The sequence below is a fragment of the Molothrus ater genome, chromosome W, assembly GCF_012460135.2.
Source record: "Molothrus ater isolate BHLD 08-10-18 breed brown headed cowbird chromosome W, BPBGC_Mater_1.1, whole genome shotgun sequence".
NCBI classification, from domain to species: domain Eukaryota; kingdom Metazoa; phylum Chordata; class Aves; order Passeriformes; family Icteridae; genus Molothrus; species Molothrus ater.
In genome coordinates this window covers 4,888,519-4,911,602 of record NC_050510.2, presented here as the reverse complement: position 1 = coordinate 4,911,602, position 23,084 = coordinate 4,888,519, and the positions used below count along the sequence as shown (strand labels likewise).

General features: G+C 41.6%; 1 protein-coding gene across 5 annotated transcripts in view; it reads right to left on the bottom strand.

Annotated features, from left to right (window-relative positions):
• The window catches only part of LOC118701504 (protein C18orf25-like), a 110,386-nt gene extending 87,601 nt beyond the window's left edge, over nt 1-22,785 (bottom strand). For 2 of the 5 annotated variants that reach the window (XM_054517764.1, XM_054517766.1), the window contains exons 1-2: nt 22,673-22,779; nt 2,961-3,768 (exon numbers count right to left, since the gene is read on the bottom strand). In XM_054517764.1, the coding sequence (XP_054373739.1) occupies nt 2,961-3,675 (715 nt within the window). In that variant the 5' untranslated portion in view covers nt 3,676-3,768; nt 22,673-22,779. Of the gene's footprint in view, nt 1-2,960; nt 3,769-22,314; nt 22,429-22,672 lie in introns of those variants that run through there. The other 3 variants (XM_054517765.1, XM_054517767.1, XM_036406149.2) reach the window with 3 other exon arrangements.
• Between the last annotated feature and the right edge of the window lie 299 nt (nt 22,786-23,084).

Here is a 23,084-nt window from a genome sequence, read left to right as displayed (position 1 = left end):
TATATTGTGCTTAGGTCCTATGGAGCTCACAATACTTGTATTGAAGTATCACCAGTAAGATCTCAACTCTTTACTCTTCAATCTTTCTTGAGAAGAAAACCAAGCCTGACAGTATTTTAATGCACAGGACATTTGAGTTCAGCAGCGAGAACTGACTCTCTACAGCATAACTGCTCTGTTTGTAACTTCATGGCATTATGTATTCACTAAACATTTTCCTTACCTTACTAGTTTAGCCAAACCCACGCTATTTAAATGGACAAAATTTAGTTACACAACATGAAAGACTACTGTATTCTCAAATGTGGCACTTCAATTTTCAGACCACACACAAGCAAACTGTTGGCTGTTACAATACATGCACTGAGAGAAGGTTAAGAGCCAGAGTATGCATAACCTTCATACATGAAGGCCACATTAACTGTCACTGAAAATTTTAGAGCATCTCTGTTGGCAAAGCTATTTTTCAGAGTGGTTGAAAATCAGTCCCAATAATAAGCGATGTTGAGACAGTAACCAGCACTACAGCTGAAATGTCCAAATACACTAAAACTGAGGGGAACACAGACTACCTGTAAGACTCTTATGCATCAATGCATACAGACTTTTTAAAAAGTAACTGCAAAAGGTTTTTCATGCTTATGTCCTGATACTAAAGTTCAAGCATCAAGTTAAACCTCTTTAAACCTGCGTGCAGAGGACATTCATGCACTGAATTTCCAGTAATGTTTTTGATACCTTATAATAATTTCTATGTGTTCATTCCCTAAATTTTTAAGTAATTCACAGTGTAATACCAAGTGCACTAAAGCAGCTTTCTAGTCAAGAAAAAGAATTTAAGTACTTTGCCAGTTCCAATAAGAGGGATTGCAAATGGCATGTGAAACTACCACTGCAATGGAGAGCTCTAAGTCCTACTCAGACTCACAACTCCACTGCATCTGTTAAGACCACAATATTTCATTAACCACAAGTAGCATAGGATGCATTTTTGGACAACCTTGTCCTTATGTCTAAAGAGAATGTTTTTCACTTGTACTTGGAAAACATTTCCCACAAACCAAAGTCATTTCTATTTAAAGGAAAACCACAATGTGGCAGGTACATATTGCACCTAATTGCAGCAAAAGGACAGCTCAAACATTTGAATGTCATAAGTGGAATTTAGCATAAAGCAAATGATATGTGCTATGAATAAGCATCATTGTTCCTCAGGATGGTTTGTGCACTCTCATATCTTGCATCACAGGCAAAACTGGGCCTTAGTATAATCATCATTAAATAATCAAGTTTTTCTGTGTACTGCAATGGGAACTCTTCACTGCAAACATCTCATGGTTAAGACCAAGAACTCAAATACAGAAGAGCCTAGTGACACAACGTACACTAGAGTGGTTTCAGGTCTCTCCAATGGAAGTCAGAAATCTAAGCAGATGTGAAAATACCCTGTGGTGCCTTCCTGGGTCACAAGATCCTTTAATGACTTTAAAAAAAAAAGAATATAACCTGGGGGACTTATTGTGTAAGTTTGGTGGGGTTTGTGAGGTGGCGAGAAACCTGTCCCAAAACTCAATGAAGTAGTCTTCTTCAACAGGCTTTAAATGAGGCTTTAATTGCCCAGCAAAGTATAAATATAGCAAAGAAAAAGGCATAAAATTATAAAAGCTAGAAGTCTGAGTAACTATTAAATTGGCAAATATTTTTAGATCTCTATTAAGAGTTTACTACACAATAATTATAGACTATGCCTTTCACAGACTTTCTAATAATAAATATTTACTTTGCGCAACCTGCTTCCTAGCAATATGTGGGAAAAATCCCAGTTCTCATGATGACAGAATTATTCACCATAACCAAGTCAGTTAAAACAGTTATTTGCAAAATCTGCTGCAAATATTTTAATTCATCTAGCAAACATTAGTTCAGCAACTCAAGACTAATTATTGCAGTTTTCCTTTAAATCTTCTTGCCCTATGCAAGCTGATATTTATCTCAAAAAAAAGCCATAACACCCAACTTCTAACACAAGAGGCATAAAAGCATGTAATCTAGTAAAAATTGGCAAGCCAAAAAGTTTCTTTTTATGTGATTTTATTTTTGATTGCCATATGATGATGGTTCTGTGGTATAATATGCTGAAATAATTTTTGACACAAAATCCTGTCCACAGCACTTGAGCTAATAACAAAGACTCAGCAGACAAAAAACTTGAAGAATTAATGTTTCTTTTGCTAATAAAATTATGAGAAGGCCCCTATAATTTGCTGCCTATAATCTTAACACAGATGTGTCAGAAAATTAAAAATATAGAAATTATAGATCCTTATGACATAGGAAAATGGTAACAGCTTTGTCTAAGATGTTGAAAATTTAGGTGTGGATATAGCTTGGGCACCTGAGTAAACAAATTCATATTTATATCCTAAAATAGGTGACCAGCTGCAATCTGCAAGAACTTACAATAAGGCTAAGCAGGTTTGTCATGCACTGAAACATAGAGCTGAAAGGACAGTGCAGTAATGAACAGGGCCTTACTGTAACACAGGCAAGAGGTATGCTGTATTATTTTTAACACAGCTGCCAATCTGTGGTCTTAAGATATTAAAGCAAAGCTGGCTATTTATCTTCAGAAGGTATTTATTAGATTATCACCATCTAATGGGATTTGACAGCACTAACAAGAGCTTATCTAGGCTTATAAATGAAAATATCTAAAAATTCCAGAATTCAAAGATAGTCCTTCCTCCAATTTACCATTTCTATGCTTTGTTGGTGTGCAAAAGTGATCTGAAACCTCAGGACAGATTTTAAAATTTGCCCATGTCTTAATACACTGCAGTCTTCAAATTTACACAGAGCTGCAGTTCTGGTTTTTCTTAAGTGTGACTCATCTAATTTAGCATGACAGCTGAAAAATTATGTCAGATGTGTTACAGTTCAGTTTAAAAAACATCCTCTACCTGGTATCTCTGCAGTGATTGTCTTGCTGCTCCCTGAAACCTCTTCATCATCATCTGATGAGCTTGTGCTTGAGTCACACGTCAGGTCACTGTCGCTGGTACTGCTGTCCTGAAGCAGGTTGTACTTCTTGCGAGCAGCTGCCTCCCGCTTCTGTCTCAAGAGACGGATTCTTTCTTTGTGCTTTTGACTTCTATGACCTTTTACCTTGGTAGCTCGACCATTCTGCTTATCACTAGACTGTCGGTTTTTCTTGGCAGCCATTGTTGAAGTTTCACTTTCAGACCGGGATCTCCTGGATTTCCTCCCAACTGCAGCCCCAGACACCGCAGAAAGGTCTCCCTCTACAGTACCTTCAGCTTGACAGGGCTCATTCTCTTCTGCAGAAGACGTGTCTGAGTCAGCCAAATGCCCGCTGGAGGAAGGGGAAAGCATGCAGTGATTAGAAGAGTCGCTCTCATAAACTCGACCACCCATTGGCCTATCGCTCTCTGTAGATGCCAACTGAGACTCTGAAGAGTCTCGCCTCAGTTCCATCAGTAAGCAAGGCATTGAAGAAAGCACCGCTGAGTCTGCTGCAGCACGCATGTTGTCTTTCTGAGTTTGTGTCTCAAGTTCTATAGGTCCATGTTCATCAGGATCAGTTTCTTGCTTTTCAGAAGTCTTTGGTGGAACTGAATCAACAAGTTCTGCTTTTCCCACTGTCTCCATCTTCATTTCAGAACACTAAGGTCCTCCTGATCTCAAAGCATGGAGCACATGGTCTGGAAGATTGGGTGAACTAGATAAGGTCTTCAGCAATACAGCAGCCTAAACAAGAACAGAAGAGGAAGAATAATTTACCCAAATAACTCAGTCCTGCTCTTCACAGTATTACCTAAACAAGACATTGCTTTCAGTTACAGACAGTATGTTCATAGAATCCTAGAATGGTTTGGGTTGGAAGGGACCTTCAAGATCATCTCATTCTAAACCCCCTGCCATGGGCAGGGATACCTTCCACTAGACCAAGTTGCTCAAAATCCCATCCTGGCCTTGAATACTTCCAGAGATGGGACATCAACAACTTCCTTGGGCAACCTGTTCCAAGTGCCTCACCACTCTCAGTCAAAAATTTCTTCCCAATATCTAATCTAAACCTGCTCTCTGTCAGTTTGAAGCCATTCCCCCTTGCCGAAGTCCCTCTCCACTTGTAATTCAACATATAATAAAGATCTTTCATTCAACACATTTGCTTACAGATGAATGGTATGGAACAAATAATTTATGGGTTTAGAAGTATAGAAACAATAAATTTACAGCACTTTAAAAAGTGTAGATGAGAAAAATCAGTAGAATTTTTAATTTACTGCTTTTAAAAAATGCATTTTTGCAGACAAGGGCAATTAGTACTTGAAGAGCCCGAGAAAGCATGGATGGCTCAGAAAGATTTTTCAGTACCTGGACAATCCTTCATCAGATTCCTGATCCATCCCAAGCTTCCTGTATGTTTGTAATTGCATGCTGTTCCCCCCCCCCCCATCTGCAGCACAACATGAGGCTACTTCCACAATTCTAAAAAGTGCTGTGAAAAGCTCAGTGTTGTTCTGCCCACCCTAACCCACTTTGAAACTTCATTTTTAAAGAAAATTAAAAGAGAGTTCATGCTTCCTTTGGGCTAATGAATGAAATGCTGTATGGTGCAAGGGAATGATGAAAATACTTATGGGAGAGAAACACCAGTGTTAAGGAAAGAAAGGTTAGTTAATCTCAGACAACAAAAGAAAGATAAGTTCACATCTGCTAAATGAGAAAGAAAAACCCCAAACACACAGCAAAGCATTTTACTTCCCAAAAAACAAAAAGAGGAATAAAATACATACCAGAAAATACAAGAACATACATATAAAGGAAAAATGTTTGTCAATACTGAGTAAAACTCTCTTAAAAGCAACTTAAAATAAGAATTTTCAGAAAGTGTAATTTAATGTAGGTACCAATTTATTTCCAAGGCCACAGCACAACATCAACAAACCCAAATGAGTATACATGTTGAGACACAAATACATCCCTATACTGTAATAAAATCACTATTTCTATCTATTTCACCCACAAATCTTCATTATCAAATAATTCTTCTATTACATGGGTAAGTAAAACATAGATTTGATGACTGAATGACTAACCAAGTGTTATACACAGTGGGATTTGTATTGTACCTGCTAGAGCAACTCCCAGCTTTTCTAAGAATTTTTAAATGTATATGCAAGGAAAAATTTGGTTGTTCAAACACATATCAAAAGAGTACCAGTCTGGCCAAAATGAATATATTTAAATATTCATACTAATAAGTGCAGAACAGCTTCTGCACTATTCAGCCTTTTAGCCCAGAGAACAAAGAAGAGAGCTTGACAAGAATCTAAAGGGCAGCCAAAATGAACTAGAGACTTTCCACAAATATCCTACTTGGAAATATCATCTACATAGCAGCTTCCAAAGGGACTATAAGAACACCTGTACTTGCTTTTCCATCTCTCTGGACTATGAGCCAGAAAAAAAAAAATGTTTCATCTACATGTTGCCACCTTGCTAACAGTCTAATTACAATGTTTTTATAAGATTTTTTTCATCATTAAATAGGAACTTTAACTACTTGTGAAAAATGCATATTATATGATTGGCTTTTCATAAATATTAAAATGAATATTATATGTGTTATGTTAGAAAGTTATACTGTATTAATCCTTTTCAGTAGTGTGTTAAATATAGTTATAGGCTATAACATAATATTAAAATAGAAACTATGCAATGTAAGATACTTTTTCTAGCTAGATCAAGAAATTCCTCACACAGAGATAACAGCAACAAGACACTAAAATCCCAAAGAGAAGAATTATTGCCTCCTTGTCGGGAAGAACCAGACTTGGTGGGGACAAAGATGACTGCTTTACAAGATGAGGGGGAAAGCTGACAATAACCAGAAAACACCCTTTGTTTGAAGAGAATTTTTGAATCATGTATGAGATATATGAATATGCAACAGGCTATTGCTTTTAAGAGTTAATCCTTGGTTAGCGACCCATGCTTTCCAGAGGAAAGCATCCAAACATTCGCAATTCTTTGCTTTTTTATTGTCCTTTATTGTCCTAACTCTGATTGTCCAAATTCTTTTTGCTTTAATTTGTATTACTATTTTTATAACCATTTTATTACTATTCAACTTTAAAAATTTTAAAACAAGTGATTAGCGTTTTTCACACTACTCAAACCATGCTGGTTTGATCCCTCATACAGTGATCAGTGAATTATATTTTCAGTGAGATGACAGCACAGAGACTAGTAATCTCACAACACTACATCTGGTCAACATCAATCTGTGTTCCTGCATACGTGGAAAAAATACTTGCTCTGGTGAGGTTTGTACTCTCTAGGTCCCCTGAGCTGGCTATTTAGACATCAAAAATTTGAGCAAGTATTAGTATGTAAATAAAATATAACTTTGTCTTTATCTCAGTGGAAAAAAAGTCTACTGTGACTCAGAGTTTGATGCAGGGAAGAACAAAGTTCAGGGGAAAATGTTTATGCCAAGGAAAGCCTTGTCTCAAAGAAAGAAAAACTAATGTCCTTATTTAGTTCTACTTGAGAAATTTATAGATCAGAGAGAGGAAGAGGCTATAGTGAAAAAATCACATTCTTTTCTTGCCACTCACTTTTCTAGTAACAGTACTAGAAAAAGTAATCTTGAGGTGATGCTAAAGAAAGACCAGTTTTTTTACTTAAATGAGAACACAGCACTGAAAAATGTTGTGATGCTTACTGACACAGATGGATACTTAATCAGACATTGCTTAGAAATATTATTCTCCTTTCATTGATGCACCAATACTGCACTTATTTGAAAAGGCAATTCCGTAAAAACGTCTGTGCTAGATTTTTCCATCCGAAATTATTTTATTTTCCAGGCACACATAGAACACATCAGTATGCAGAAGCCATTAAACATCTAACCACCCCTATCTGGGAAAGGATGTGCCATGTTTTTATAAGATTTTAACAAATTTTCCCACTTTACCTATCCATTTCTGTTACTCAAAGGAAATGTATTCTGTGTTTCCTCTGCTGGTTCATGCTGTTCTATATAAATAAATCTCCTCTTTCCAACAAATGTTTATCTATTGTTCTACCATGGTCAATAAAGTAATGCTCACCAAAAAAGCCACATTTTAAATTGCTTGCGCATAATAGTAGTAAATTAATCATGCTTTTCAGATTAAGAACATTTACCTCAAATATCCTGAAAGTAATCAAACACTGAATTATTCACTTATAACTTGTTAGCAGATCAGGACAACTGCAATGTAACTTCAAAGTAGTAAACCTATCTCAGTACAGCAGTATTCATTTGAGAAGGTCTTGTGTTGTCTCTCAAAAAAATCAAATCTGGTCCAGCACAGATAGGCACAAATGTACCTTGCTATTGCTGATATTTGGAAATATTGAAGCAGAAATGAGTGCCATGAGGCACGGGCTGTTAAGAGACAGAACTGCCTACATGCTGGGGCAGTGAGCCCCCATCAACTCCTTTTGTTATTCAACTTCACAGAAGAAAGCTATGCACCTTGGATAGTTGACTTAATGAGATCAGTCAGAGTCCAGAAGGACAGCAAGGTGAGTATTTTGCCTGACAGCAGCCATGGGCCTGGAGCAAGGGAGAGCATTGGAGATTCACCTGATCTTGCAAAACAGTGCTCCAAAATTGCACAACCCTTGACATCTGACTCTCAGCAGATAAGAGAGCTGTTTTCTCGAGTTCTCTGCGATGTTCCTTTCCAGTAACAGTGCTGCCTACTTAACTGACACTACAACCAGCCTGGCTGTCTTATGGGCACTTCCGTAGCTCACTCAGCAACTCACCAGCATCTCTCCATCTCTTACAGCTATCTAAGAGCTGAAGGCACTGAACTAGAAGTGGTTTGGACTTATGACAGCCTATTTGGTGAAGATGAGTTATAAGATATTAAGCCACTACAGTTTGTAAATTTTTTATGATCAGACCTTGTCTTGGTTTGAAAAGAAAGGTGTCCGCTAAGGAAGGCAGGAGCCTTCCTTGAAATGGAAAATGCAAACCCCCCTCCCTCTGAATTATTATAATTTTGAAATTAAGGGGCTCTCAGGCAAAGATATGGGAGCAGGAATAACAGTTCTTTACTGGGAAAATTAAAAATACAACTGCAATAGTACAAACAAAAAAGAAAAACCACTGACAGAATCAGAATATGACCCGACACCCTGTGGGTCAGGCTGTTGGTAGCAGTCCAATTGAATGGTGGCTGCAGTCCTCCGGGAGTGACAGGTATAGTTCTGTTGAAGCAGTTATCCTGTGCAAGGGTGTAGTTTTCCTCTGAAGGTCCAGTGGTGGTGTAGATGGGCCTGGCCTTCCTCTAGGAATCCAGTGGAGAAGACAGCTGCTCCTCTTGGAATCCAGTGGGAAAAAACTGCTCTGGTGTTCTAAATCTCAGATTTTATCTAGGTAGGAATGCTTGGCTCCTCCCCCTGAGCAAAGCATCTCACAATGGGATGATGTAATTTTATCAGTCATGCAGTGAGACTCAATGTCCCATTAACAGAAGATATCTCCCCAGAGGGAGGATTGGTTGTGGAAGAAATAAAGTAAACTTCCCAATTAACAGAAGATAACTGCCTCACCTCTGACAGATGGGAAATAGAACACACATGCATCTTACAACCCAGGACAGACCTTTTTACGCGTATAAGCACAGGAAATAAACAAAGCCAACTCTCAGGTAATTTAAAGCTTAAATACTTTCATTCAATTCCAATTAATGTCTTTACTTTCAGCCAGTATCTTCCTGGCATGGAGCAGTAACTCACTCATTTTATGGTGTGAGGTTTTGATGCCGTTTTGGTTTTCATCTTTTTCTTTTAAATGCTCTCTGTATTTTTTGCACATATTTTTGTAGCTCTTTAGTCTATTGTATTAGTGATGAGTTTTCCCAGTACTTTTCCATGGCCTTTCCCTAGGCAGAAACACAAAACAAATTCCAGAGCTCCAAGCCCTGGGGGGTACAAGACCCCTATGCTATCTTAGTTCTTGGCTACCAAGGTTGAGAACAACTCTTTGAGATACATTTTAATGGACAAAGTACAGCTACTGCTGAAGGGGGGGCTCCAGAGAAGGGGAGGCTTGACCTTGTCCTCCTAATTGGTGCTTTTTTGTCAATTATGCTGATTTGGTGAACTTATAAAAACTGTATTCACCCTGTGTGGGCGGGCTTTTGTGGACATCTTTCCATAACTGCTCCTGAAGGCCTTCAAATAAATATCCACTTTAATATTACCTCCTTACTAAAATTATCTCGAGTTTCATTTCCAAGTTGGGAAAAAGGCAACAGTTTAAGTCAAACAAAGTAAAACTTGTGGGTTGAAATAAGAAAAGTTTAATAATTGAAACAAAGTTAAATATAAGAATAATAATAGTAAATAAAAAAGAGAAAACCCAAGAAAAACAAGTGATGCACAATACAGTTACCACCCACTGACTGATGCCAAACCCCATCCTCAAGCTGTGATTAGCCTCCCTTCCAGGTAACTGCCTCAGTTTATATACTGGACATGACATTCTATGGTGCAGAATCTCTTTGGCCAGTTTGGGTCACCTGTCCCAGCTAGGCTCCCAGCTTTTTGTGCACCTCCTCACTGGCAGAGCATGAGACACTGAAAAGTCCTTGACCTGGGTAAGCACTACTCAGCTGTTACATTTGTTGCAATTTTGGAGACAGGCACACAACTGAACATGCCGAGATCATGCGACAACAGCCAACTTTTAGTGAGGGGGTTCAAAATTCCCATTCCCAAACACCTGATTGGTTGAGATCTTAACACTGCCCAGCTCACTGGCCAATTAGATTTCTGCATTCAGGATTGAATGGGATTGGCTGGGGTCCCCTGTTTGAGTTTGAATCCAACCTATCGTCTTACCTGGGGACTTGTTTACTTCTATTCTCTAACAAACTAAGCTGGGAGTTGGGGTCTGTTATGGCCTATTTCATCTGTTCAGGTTACAGACCAGCTATAGCTGTGACACTCAGCAACAACCAAAACATCACTGTGTTAGCAACATTATTCTCATACTGAATCCAAAACACGACACTATAACAGCTACTGAGAAGAAATTAACTTTATCACTACTGAAACCAGGACATATGGTCTGGCCAACTGAGAGAACAGGTGACATGCCCAAATTCTACAGAAAGGCTGGAAAGGAGCTGTAAGCCAACCAATCCCTCACCTCAAGTAATTTTCTCAGCCACAAGCCACTAATATTATTTGTTTATTTAATTATTAAGCTCATAGAATAAAATCTAAATATTGCAACGTGGATTTGCAGTAGGCATACTACTGAAAAATAAATGGTATCAATACACTAAAGGTAAAGTCATGTTGCATTCAAATTATGAAAATTTGACAGTAAGATACCAACTGCTGTTGGGCTGCTCTTGCCACCAAACCTTGATCTTTTCTGACCAGTATTAAGAGGTACCAATTGATTTCAGCACCCACCAGATTGATAACAATCAATACCACAATCTTTACATGTCCGAAATGCTCCTAAAGAAGAAAACACTTGTGACAGTGGTCCCGGGACTCAGTAAGCAAGAAGTATATGGAAACAGGGCTGGCTGGGATAAATAGTGGTTTAGTCTCAGAAGCATATACAGGAGGCATCAACCGAAGACCATGGGAAACAGGATACTGAAAAAGGGACATCTAGTCAGGTCATGGCGAGAAGAGTGTGGTCATGGGAATCAATGTTAATGGAACTATTCTATACTTGGTCAGGTTTCTGGTTCTTGTTCTCAGTTGGTTCGGAACCCGTAACAAATAAGGTCATGTTCCAAGTTCACGTTCATGATTGCTCTCAGATTACTCCTATACCTTGTTGCCTTTGCCACATCCTTCCCATCTTTGGATCTTGACCCTTAATCATGCGGTTTCTACATTTGTTATTTTGCTATTAAAGTCTTTATTTTCAGGCAAGTCCATCGCGCCCATTCCTTCATTTTGCCATGTTCCCCCCAGCCAAGCCGGACTAGGGGTCGCAGTGAGCGAAGACTGCAACAGTTGGCATGCAAGAACAGGGACATCATATTGAGGGACCTTCTCAGTTCAGTTTGTCTGGGTCTTGGCCAACCGGTAGGACTTTTTTTTCTTTTCTGTGGATTAAATCATCAGGCCTGATGTGGTTATGAGCTACCCTCAGAGTTGGCTCGGTTCCTTCAGATGCCTGCCCAAAAAGCAAGTAAGCGGAGAAAAGGGACACTTATTCTTGTTGCACCTACCCCAACCAGGTGGGCATACCCCATTTAATCCCAATTACTCTACAGGATTGGAATAAGACTGTCAAGATTAGAAAGGGACGTATATGGACGTTTTGAACTTTTGTTAGCAGTCCACAGAAGAAAGGTTGAAAAGCGTAAGTTAAAGAAATCTTCTAAAGTGGGTATTTTGCAACTTCTCAGCAACTGTAGCCATCAGTGCTGCCACCCCCCGTGCTCGTCTGCCCACCAGGCTCTGCTCCACCCCAGCCCTGCTTGCCGGCACCGCCACTTCTGCCTTGGCAGCCATGGCCCATGGGACAGCCGCACCTGCTGCCAGCCCAGCAGCCGCAGCCTGCAGGACAGCCACACCTGCTGCCAGCTTGGCCCCACATGGTGCTTCGGAAAACAGCACAAACTGTAAAATTTTTTCCGTGGGCTTTTGGGACTTGGTAGGGGTCATGCTTTATGACCTAGCTACTAGGGGGGACCCCCTCGCAGCGCGTCTGTTGCCTGATTTCCAAAACACTAAAAGCTGAAGAGGAGCGACTCCCATCGCTGAGCCCCACCCCCACTTCGCCATCGCAGTGTGAATCTAGTTTGGACTCTCCCCACAGAGCCACCACCGCTCCTGAGAGGTCCAGGGCCGTCCCACCACACACGATTCCTTCCCAAACCGAGACTGCTTTTAACCCTTCTAACCCTGGGGGAGGATAGGATATGATACGAGGGCGGAGCCCGTCCCAGACACAGCAGCCCATACAAATTGTAACTCCTGCCTCTTCGTACCCCTCCCTTTCTCGCCCTTCTCTCTACTCCAGATTGGGACATGGGGCCAACATTGCCAGCATGCTCAAAGGAAACATCAGTCCGCCCCGTTACTTCGCCAACCCATGTCCACCTCCAATTCCTCCACTTGGGATCCGAGACAACAGTGGCCATGCTGTCTTGGATCCTCCTCCCCCGCCTTTCCTGTTCCTTCACCATCCCAACCTCCCTCCTATTCATCCAAATATCCTGTTGTATTACCTGCTAAACACCCTTCTGACGTCTATGCCACTCGAGTCGCCATGTTGCCTCAAGGTTCCTCCCTCAGCTCCACCCCTGTCGCTCCGGGTCCCACCGCTCCCGCTTCAGACTACAACTCCCAGCATGCCTTGGGCCACACCCCTCCTGGGAAAACCAGAACCATGCCCACCATGGTCCCAGAAGTGCTGCTCTCCAACATGGTGGCACTCATGTCGGTGACTGTGCTGGAGAACAAGCTCTGCCTTTACCCATCCAGCAATAAAAACACTGTGCTTGCATCCTCCCCTTCCTCCTCGGAAGAAGACCTAACCTCTTCTGGATCCAGTGATTCCATCGATCCATAGGAAAGGATACAGACAAATGTGGTAAAGGATAGGAATTGGGAAATGGTTTAAAAAATCACTGCTTTTCCAGTGCAGTAGAGAAGGGGGAGAACTAGGCCTAAATGAGAACCTCTAGCCTATGGGGAAATAAAAGAACTGTGCAAAGCTGCCAAAGACCATGGAAGGGATTCTCCTTTTTTTAACAATCTAATACGGGCTACTTTTACTGCACACGTATTAACTCCCCATGACTTAAAACATATGATGACTGTGCTGCTATCCTCCACTGAATTCACTCTGTGGGAAGGGGGGTGAAAAAGACTGTTATAACAATTGTTGCTTGACTGTGCTAAGGACCAAACACGGGCAATGCTAACACTAGAACATTTAACTGGAGAAGGGGCATACTCCCAGCCCAGTGAGCAAGCCACAAACCTCCCAAGGGCAGTGCTTGATGATATTAAAAACTCAGCAAAGAAAGCACTCATGCAAGTGCCAGATGGTAACACACCTACACATGATTTTGTAGATACAAAGCAAGGGCCTGGTGAATCATACATGAAATTCATTGACCACCTTAAGCAAACCATTGAAAAACAAATCATAGAAGAGAAAGCTAAAGACAAATTACTAAAAAATTAGGCATGTCAAATGCAAATCCCGAGGGCAAGAAAGTATGATGTGTCCTTCCTCTTGAGCCTGAGCCAACTTTATTGCAAATGATTGAGGCCTGTTATCGCCTTGGAACACCGGAACACTTGGATACCCTAAAGGCTCAGGCAGTAGGGCAAAGCATAGCAGAGGCTCTGGCAGCAATGCAGATTATTCCTCAAGGACTTCAACAACAGTCAGGTCCTAGCTCTGCCACACAAACTGTCACCCAAGGACCACAACAACAAGGTCCTGGCCCATGTTTTGAATAAGGCAAACACAGACATTTCAAAAGTGACTGTCCCCAACAAGGAGCAAGGGCCAAGGCTCCTGCCTGCTCCAAACGTAAAAGGAGTTACTCTCACACTAACCAATGTCACCCAAAACAGGGGGGTTATGGCAAGCTGGCCTAGAGAAACTTCCAGCAGAATGCAGAATGGCCCTGCGCCATGACACAAATGCCTCAGCCATTTCTGCCCATGACCACTGGAAGCCAGGTAGCTCAGAGCTTCAACACCTCCTCCCGGGGCTACGAGCAGCCTTGCCCCCAGGTTCCAGATTGGAGCTGGCAAGTGCCAACCCAGTAACACTGACCGATTATTTTACACACACCATATGAACAGGTCAACTTGGGCCTGAAGATTGGCCCTGTGAACTGTTAATTTTGGGGATGTGTAGATCAAGAACTGAGGGATTTTTTGTGTTGCCCTCTGTGTTATCAGTGACATTCCAACAAGAAATCACTGTGTTAGCTATGTGCCCTGACCCACCTTGCTTTATCCCCCAGGGACTGGTAATTGTTCAAGCGATTTTGCTCCCCGAACAGGACTCTAACAACACATCAGAATCCTTAGTAATGTGGACTAGGATAATAAGCCGCAATCGGCCTCAACTAATCTGCACTCTAGAACTTAACACCAAAAAGATTGTTCTCTCAGGACTCGTTGACATAGGTGCGGATGTGACAGTCATCTCACAGCCCAAGTGGCCTCCCGACTGGGCTCTTACACCTGCTTCAGGAACGCTATCAGGAATTGGAGGTACCAGCGACAGCCTGAGAAGTATGCAGTTGATTAGGTTTGAGGGACCCAAAGGCCATATCACCACCACCAGACCCTTCATGGTAAAAGCCCCCATAATTTTGTGGGGAAGACACATTTTCTCCCAGTGGGGAATGCGCCTAGAGACAAATTTTTAATTGGAGCCATTGAGCAGTGTGACGTCCTTAAATTAATCTGGAAAACTGATAAACCCATGTGAATTGATCAGTGGCCCCTCCCTGAAGCAAAACTCATCACGCTTAAGTCTTTAATACAAGAACAACTCCAAAAGGGTCACATTATACTGGCCACAAGCCCATGGAATACACCCATCTTTCTCAATCAAAAGCAAAACAGTGATAAATGGTGACTCCTACAAGACCTAAGTAAAATCAATGAGGTCACTGAAGACATGGGCACACTACAACCTGGTTTACCATCCCCTGCCATGATTCCTAAGGAATGGAAATTGACTGTTATAGATTTAAAAGACTGTTTCTTTGACATTCCCGTTCATCCTGATGACGCCCCTCGATTTGCTTTTTCAATACCAAGCCTCAACAGACAGGCACCTCTCCAGAGGTACCACTGGATGGTACTACCCCAAGGCATGAAAAATTCCCTGACCATATGCCAATGGTTGGTGGTTAAAGTTTTGGCTCCGGTTCGCCAAGACCATCCACAAGCGATTATTTACCATTATATGAATTATATACTTATTGCAGTTGAAAATGATTCATCTTTAGATACAACTTTAAAAGCCACTGTCACAGCCATCCAACAAGCAGGACTTACCATCACAGAAGAAAAAATATGACATCACTTTGGAAATATTTGGGACTTAAAATTCTCTCTCAAACTGTACAGCACCAGCCATTGCAACTAAATGAGACACCAGAAACACTATACGATTTACAAAAACTGTTAGGAACTATTAATTGTGTTAGGTCTCTGCTTGGAATTACTAACGAAGATTTTGTTCCATTGTTTGTTTTGTTAAGGGGGGATTCTGAGTTAAATTCACCTAGGCAGCTAATTGACAAGGCAAGGGATGCCTTAGATAAGGTATCCTATGCCATTCAAACTCATCAGGCACACAGAATAAATCCAAACTTACCATTCCTGCTAGCTATTTTGGAAAAAGGACCCTAACCCTATGTTTTAATTTTTCAGTGGGACCCCGAGGCGTCTGATCCTTTGTTAATTTTAGAATGGGTTTTTGTACCCCACCAGCCTGGCAAAACCATAACAACAAAGCCAGAGATGATGGCTCAGCTTGTTATAAGAGCCAGGTCACATTTATTTTCTCTTGCTTGGAAAGATTTCTCTACTATATTCTTACCTACAACTACTGTATATTTAGATTGGCTATTACAACAATCATAATGCTTGCAAATTACACATGAAAATTTTACTGGGCAAATTTCAATTCATCACCCTAAACATAGGCTGTTACATTCCTCTCTTAGCTTAATTCCTAAACCTTTAAAAAGTGATGTACCCCTTAATGCCCTAACCATCTTCACCGATGGATCAGGATGGTCCCATAAATTGGTTATAACCTGGCAAAACCCTGTAACACGATTGGGAATCTGACATTGAAACAGTAGAAGGTTCAACCCTAATAGTTGAATTAGCTGCAGTTGTTAGAGCTTTTTCTAAGTTTATACACCCTTTTAATTTGGTAACTGATTCTGTTTACGTTGTAGGTATCGTTGAGTGTTGCGTTGAAAGCTGATCTGTAGTTAGCATTAATCAAGTTATAAATAAGCAGTCCAGCTCAGCTCCATGAACCAGCCTGTGGGCTGACTGACAGAAGCTCACATCCAATGGGAGCTCTCCTAGGGTGCAGGCATTTTATTGGTTCAGAGTCTGGGGGCACACAGATAGACCAATGACCTGTTTCAACCTGGGAGTTTTGTATGGGCTATAAAAGAAAGCTCCGGACAATAAACCAGGCTGTTTTTTCTGAGGAAACACACATGGTCTGTCTTATGTTATGTCTCAGACATAGGAACACCAACATAACAGTTGAGAGAGCTGAAAATTCATTCCTAAAAACAGTTTCTAACGATCAGTTATACTCTTTGTTCAAAACTATAATTTTTACTCTTTCTCAGAGACAGCATCCCTATTTTGTCATGCACATACATTCTCACACTTCTTTGCCAGGATTCCTAGAAGAAGGCAATAGACAAGCTGATATCCTTGCGATGACCATACAAACCACACTTCCAAACATCTTCAAGCAGGCATGGCTCAACCATGCATTCTTCCACAAAAATGCACTTGCACTAACACGCATGTTTAATATCACCAGAGACCAAGCTAGAGCCATTGTCACTACATGCCCTGACTGCTAAAAATATTCTCTGCTGTCTATGGAGGCAGGAGTAAATCCTAGAGGGCTTCACAGTTTACAAATTTGACAAAATGATGTTACCCATTATGCATCTTTTGGTTGCTTTAAATATAATAAATATTTCAATAGACACTTTCTCAGGAGCAATCTCTGCCTCTGCTCACATAGGTGAAACGGCAAAAGATGTTATTAAACATTTCCTACAAGCATTTTCAACTCTAGGCATCCCACAAGAAATAAAAACAGATAATGGGCCTGCCTATGTCTCCCAGAAAACACAGCCATTTCTTAATCTGTGGGGAATCAAACATATCACAGGCACTCCACACTCTCTCAAAGGCCAATCAATTATTGAAAGAACACGTGGGTCTCTTAAACACCTGCTAGAACAACAAAAAGGAGGAATAGAGACATTATCCACAGTAGAAAGACTTGCTAAGGCCACATTTGTATTTAATTTTTTAAGAATTCCTTTATGGAACCAAATCCCCCAATTATCAGGCACTTTTCTAATACAATGCAGGCACAATTAAAAGAGAGACCCCCCCCCCAGTGTTAATCAAAGATCTTGAAACAGGCCAAATTATAGGACCCTTTCCTCTAATTACTTGGAGGAAAGGGTATACTTGTGTTTTTCTACAGGTAAAGGACCTTGGTGGGTTCCAGCAAAGAACATTAAGCTATATCTGCAGCCTCTACAAGATCATCAAGAAGCTCAACAGGAGGAACCCTATAGGAATGTGCCCCCTGTTGACAGAGTGACCAAATTATCCTTTGTCTCCTTAAAAAGGAAAAAAGCCCAGAAGTTTCTCTCCTCAATTTGGTAAAAAGACACCTCATAGGACCTTTGAGACTTCATCTCAAACCTAAGGCTACCCAATTGGACAGAAGCCAAAAAGTCCTGCTTAAGTAATTCACTAGAAAAAGAAGAGAAAAAAGGAAATAATTGCTTTTGTGGGGTGTTTTAGCAGGAACAAGAACCTCTTGACCCTGGCTCGGGTTTTCTCTGCAAGAGCTTTGTTATTTTGCCTTTTATTAAAACCTTTTCTGTTTCCAACACTACCTCAGAAGTCATCCTGCTAATTTTATGCCATTTGAGGTAGCTGGGCTATCTCGGGTGTGATAGGTCCTCTGAAAGCTCATAAGACCTGGCTCGAGGAGAAAACCCATCAGAACCCCAGGAAGAACCTACAGAAAAGACACCTTGAGGCTTGCAAATAACCATCCCTCACCTCCTACCCATTACTGATTAATACCACTGGTTTCTTAACTCCTTAAGCATTATTAATTTTTAAGTTTAATCCACAGATTGTTCCACCAGACATGACTCCTAAAGGACTCCTACATGCTACTCCCATTCTGATCGATGCCATACTCCTTGCTAAGACCTGGAAAGTTCCGCAGTCAAAGAAAAATGTCTGGGTTACATTAGCTAACAACACTAAGCAGCAAACCCTGTGTCTGTCAGTAGCCACCTGTGACAACCCCTTTTCCACCTGTTTAGTTGGGTTACCAATGGATGTGTGGCCACTAACCAAGTACGCCATCCGTGTGTTGTGTCCCCGCAATGAATGGATTCACAATCCCATTGATAACAGGGATTACTGGGCCGGGAAATTACCACATGCACCACTAGAATCCCAAGAATTGGAAATTCTGAGCTCTGTAAAAATGGATTTTTGTGTTAGATTTCATTATATTAAAAAGACTCCCGAATTAATATGAAGTATCACTGATGTCCAGGCTATAAGAAAGCAATCAAATACATGGTGGGATGTTTCCCCACATAACCCACTCTATAAAAATGAAAGGATGTGGTGTAACTACACCTCACCCATCTTTTCCTGGTCCAGTGATTCCCAGTTACAGTTATGATCTGGGATGTTTCTCATTTGTGGAAACAAAGCATGGCCTGACATTCCATCTTGCATCAGAGGAGGTGTCTTAGGTTGAAAGATTTAGCTGGAGGTGTGCATTCTATTTACCATCTGTTAGAGGTGAGGCAGTTATCTTCTGTTAATTGGGCAGTTTTCTTTATCTCTTCCAACCAATCCTCCCTCTGGGAAATATCTTCTGTTAATGGGACATTGAGTCTCACTGCATGACTGATAAAATTACATCATCCCATTGTGAGATGCTTTGCTCAGGGGGAGGAGCCAAGCATTCCTACCTAGATAAAATCTGAGATTTAGAACACCAGAGCAGTTTTTTCCCACTGGATTCCAAGAGGAGCAGCTGTCTTCTCCACTGGATTCCTAGAGGAAGGCCAGGCCCATCTACACCACCACTGGACCTTCAGAGGAAAACTACACCCTTGCACAGGATAACTGCTTCAACAGAACTATACCTGTCACTCCCGGAGGACTGCAGCCACCATTCAATTGGACTGCTACCAACAGCCTGACCCACAGGGTGTCGGGTCATATTCTGATTCTGTCAGTGGTTTTTCTTTTTTGTTTGTACTATTGCAGTTGTATTTTTAATTTTCCCAGTAAAGAACTGTTATTCCTGCTCCCATATCTTTGCCTGAGAGCCCCTTAATTTCAAAATTATAATAATTCGGAGGGAGGGGGTTTACATTTTCCATTTCAAGGAAGGCTCCTGCCTTCCTTAGCGGACACCTACCTTTTCAAACCAAGACAGGCAGACCATGTAGCTTGGGGAGGTTTACTGTGCTAGCACCTGAGATTGCCTTAATTCGTGATCAAAAAATTAGGCGTAAAAGATTTATCCAGCAATTTGAACTAGATTTCAAAGGCTTAATTAATTTTTGGAGTAAAGGAAAAAGAATAGCAGCCTCACTATTGGCACCTGGAGTTGCTGCAGCAAAAGCTTTGAAAATGTTAGGCAATCTAGGACGTTGGCTGAGTAGGCAAACCAATGCCATGTCTCAGGTACTAAGTGAGCTACTAACAGACGTTGACAGTATCAGACATGTTACCCTGCAAAATAGAGCTGCAACTGACTTCCTGCTGTTATCACAAGGACATGGTTGCAAAGACTTCAAGGGCACGTGTTGCATGAATCTTTCAGATCACAGTGAATCCATACACAAAAGCATCCAAATTCTCGGTATATAACTTGGTCTCATTATAACAAGATCAAGTTGTATCCACTTATCTCCCTAACATTTAGTGTCCAAAGCTTCTCATGATTCTCCATATTTACTCTTGGTAATTCAATCTTATTTTACCTGATTAATCCCCACCTCCTCCACACTGTCAGCTGCCAGTGTGATCTGCTCATTTGTGAAATGTACACAAACATCCTTCCTATTTCTCTTTTATCAGTTAGAGCAGGGCTTAGTTTCTGTGTTGTGATCACTCTATCGACCTTTCTCAACTGCCTTGTGGTTGGCATCAGGTTCCTTACCTTTTCCCCTCCCTTCACAGTACCCAGTTTAATGTATACACTCATTTCCCAGGTTGTTTGTGCACTTTAATTTCTACCAGGCAGGCAGACTGCATGCACTTATCAAGCGAAAGCATAAATGCCCAGGCTGTACTGCAATACACATCGTGCGTAAGACTACGGTCACTTTCCTCTTCCTGATTTCTCAGGAATCTCATTGCACCTCTTCATGTCAACCAGCAATTAGGCTAAAGAGCAAACAGAAATAGTCGACACATTATAATTAAAAAATAAAGTGCTTAAAAATGAGTCAGAAGTGTTATCCTCATACTTGGGCATAAATATCAGCTGCCCAAACTCATGTACTATCTTCCATTACCCCCACAGTCCCTCCTCCTAAGTCCCTACACAGAATACTAGCATTACTGGTATATATGAACCACAAAAAGCACTATTTTATAAGCCTTTAGCAGCCACATAATCACCCCCTTTGGAGCTTCTTTTGCCAGCATCAAACTATGCTAGGTCAGTAAAGGTAAGAAATATTCAGAAAATTATGCTTAAAAATGATTGCTGTCAGACAGCTGAGTTCTCCACATTTCATCTCACTGTTTTTGTACCATACATGAAGGATGGGGGGGAAAGTTATTTGGGCTTAGAAAACACATAACAAGTAACTTAATGACTCCTTAGAGCTTGTTACAAACCTATTTGCTCTGCAAAAGCAATGTTACCCTCTTCCAGAGTAGCGGAGAAGCTGTGCTGTTGTGACTGCCTGACTTTCGGCTCTTATATCATAGAAATGGTCATTACAGGTGCTAACTAAAGCAGGAGAACCACAAGATGAAGACCGCAAAAGAGTACCATACTCAGTATCCATCTCAAGGTCAAACATCACATTTTTAATAGACTTAAGCAATGTAGGATACTTTAAGAGAAACCTTTTAAATTTAATGTTTGTTTGCTGTTCTAAGGGGAGAGCTATTACTGTTTGGACTTAAAACATTAGCTTGAAAACTGAAAATAGGCTAGCCCTTGCCTATAAGTGAAACTATTATTTGGTCTTATGGTCTTGAAAAGTACCAGAGGAGACTTAAAATGAAAAAAATTCTTGGGAGTGGGAATTAAGAAAAATTTTACATTTTTAAAGAGATGCTCAAAGGTCCAAATATTTACTAATTATTTGTTTTTAAAAGCTAGAATTACCTGACAGTGAAAAAAAACCAAACCACAATACCAACCAGGACTGAGTTATGCCATAGAATCTCTATAGACAAGATTTTTTCCCAGCCTTTGAAACAGTTAGGTACTTTGTGCTGGTTTAAAGTGTGCAACTAGTTACAACCAAGACCTTGTTTAACTAAATTATTACAGTTATGGTTTCACAAAAGTACCTACAAACTTTAAAACAAGTTGCCTTATTCTGCTATTAACAAACTAATACAAAAATACAATTAAAAATAAAGGCAAAGAAAGTTTCAATATTGGAATTGTGGTAATAGTTAAATTATTCAAAGTCTCCTCAGACTACCTTTTTCCTTCTAAAAAGAAAAAGGTAGCAGTTAAATTTTACATTCTTTACGGATGCCTGTGTTGCTCAAAGCCTCAGCAGCAACCTAGATATTAGGAGTTCAAGGAGAACTCAGGCTACATAAGCAACGAACAATTTGGAACTTTTTTCCACATAAAATATAGCTTCCCACAAGGTGAACAAAGAAGCAAAACAACTAGAGAAGCATAAAACTGAAGCAGTTTACACCCCTTGTTTTTCAAAGGGTTTTTTCGAAAGAGCTAACACGATCTCACAGCACTTTACAGATGTCCCAGGAAAGACTAAGTGGCCAAAATTGCTTCCAGGAGATGTGGTGAGGCTTTCATCCGCTGACTCCAGGCAAGGTTAGAGCTGAAAAGAGGCGGCTAGGCTGGATCCCGCGGTCCCAGTACCGGGCCGGGCCGCGATGGAGATCACTATTACCGAAGCAGTCAGTACTGAAAGCTCCCAACAGACTCCCATGTTTCCCTGAAAAGCCCTCGGCCGGCGCGGGCCTTCCCGACCCTGATGGGACCGGGCCCCTGGAGTGTGCCCTCCCGCCTCCGCCAGTCCCGGGGGAAGGTTGGGGGAGTGAGAGGCCAGTATCCGCCTCTCCCACGGCGCCTCGCCGTCTCTCGCCCACGCGCAGCCGGGCTAACGGCAACGGCTCCGGCGCCCCCGCGGCTGGGGCACGGTGGCCCGGCCCTACAGAAGCGGGCAGTGGGTGAGCCCTGGCCGCGCCAGCCTCACTCACCTGCACACCGCAAGGCTCGTCCTAGCCTCCACCAGGGGGGTAACAGCTGGGGCATGGGTGGCCGGAAGGAGCTGGGTCTTAGCCGCGCGGACGCCACTCCGCGTCCCCAGCGCCAGAATGTCACCGGAGGCCGCAAGGCTCTGCATGTGGCGTCACTTCCTTTTTCCGCCACCGCCGGAACAACTGAGCACCGCGCAGAACGGCCGCCGAGCCCACGAGCACCACTCCACGGCGCAGAGCGGCCGAAGCCCCGTCCCCTCCTTCCCCTGCCCTCAAGCCCTAAGGGGAGCGGAGGGTGGTGGTTCGCCAGTGGCGAAGTAGAGTGTGTAAAGCAAGCACAGTAGTCGGAGCGACTCACCAAAGGAAAAGAGCTGAGGAGGAAGCTGAAGGAAACAAGAAGAAAGAAACGTCTTTCCCTGGCGCAGGGGCCGGGCGACGAAGAGGGCTGAGCTCGGGAGAGACGCAGGTGAAGGCGTCAGGATCCCGGCACCGCAAACGCTCTCCCCGGTCCCTTGTCCAACGCTCCATCTTCTTACGACACTGATCCTTGTGAGAAACAGAGATCACTATTTAATTTTTTTTTTTTTTAATAAAAGTTTAATAAGGGATAAAAGTTTAATATCCAGCTCTGTGATGTTTGGCAATACTCCAAAAACACACGGTTAGCTTAAAACAATGTTCTTGTATATGGTTACGTGAGTTACATGCATATTCATGAGAGTTTATACATATTCAAACATTCCTGTGAGTTTAGATGTTCTCGGAATTCT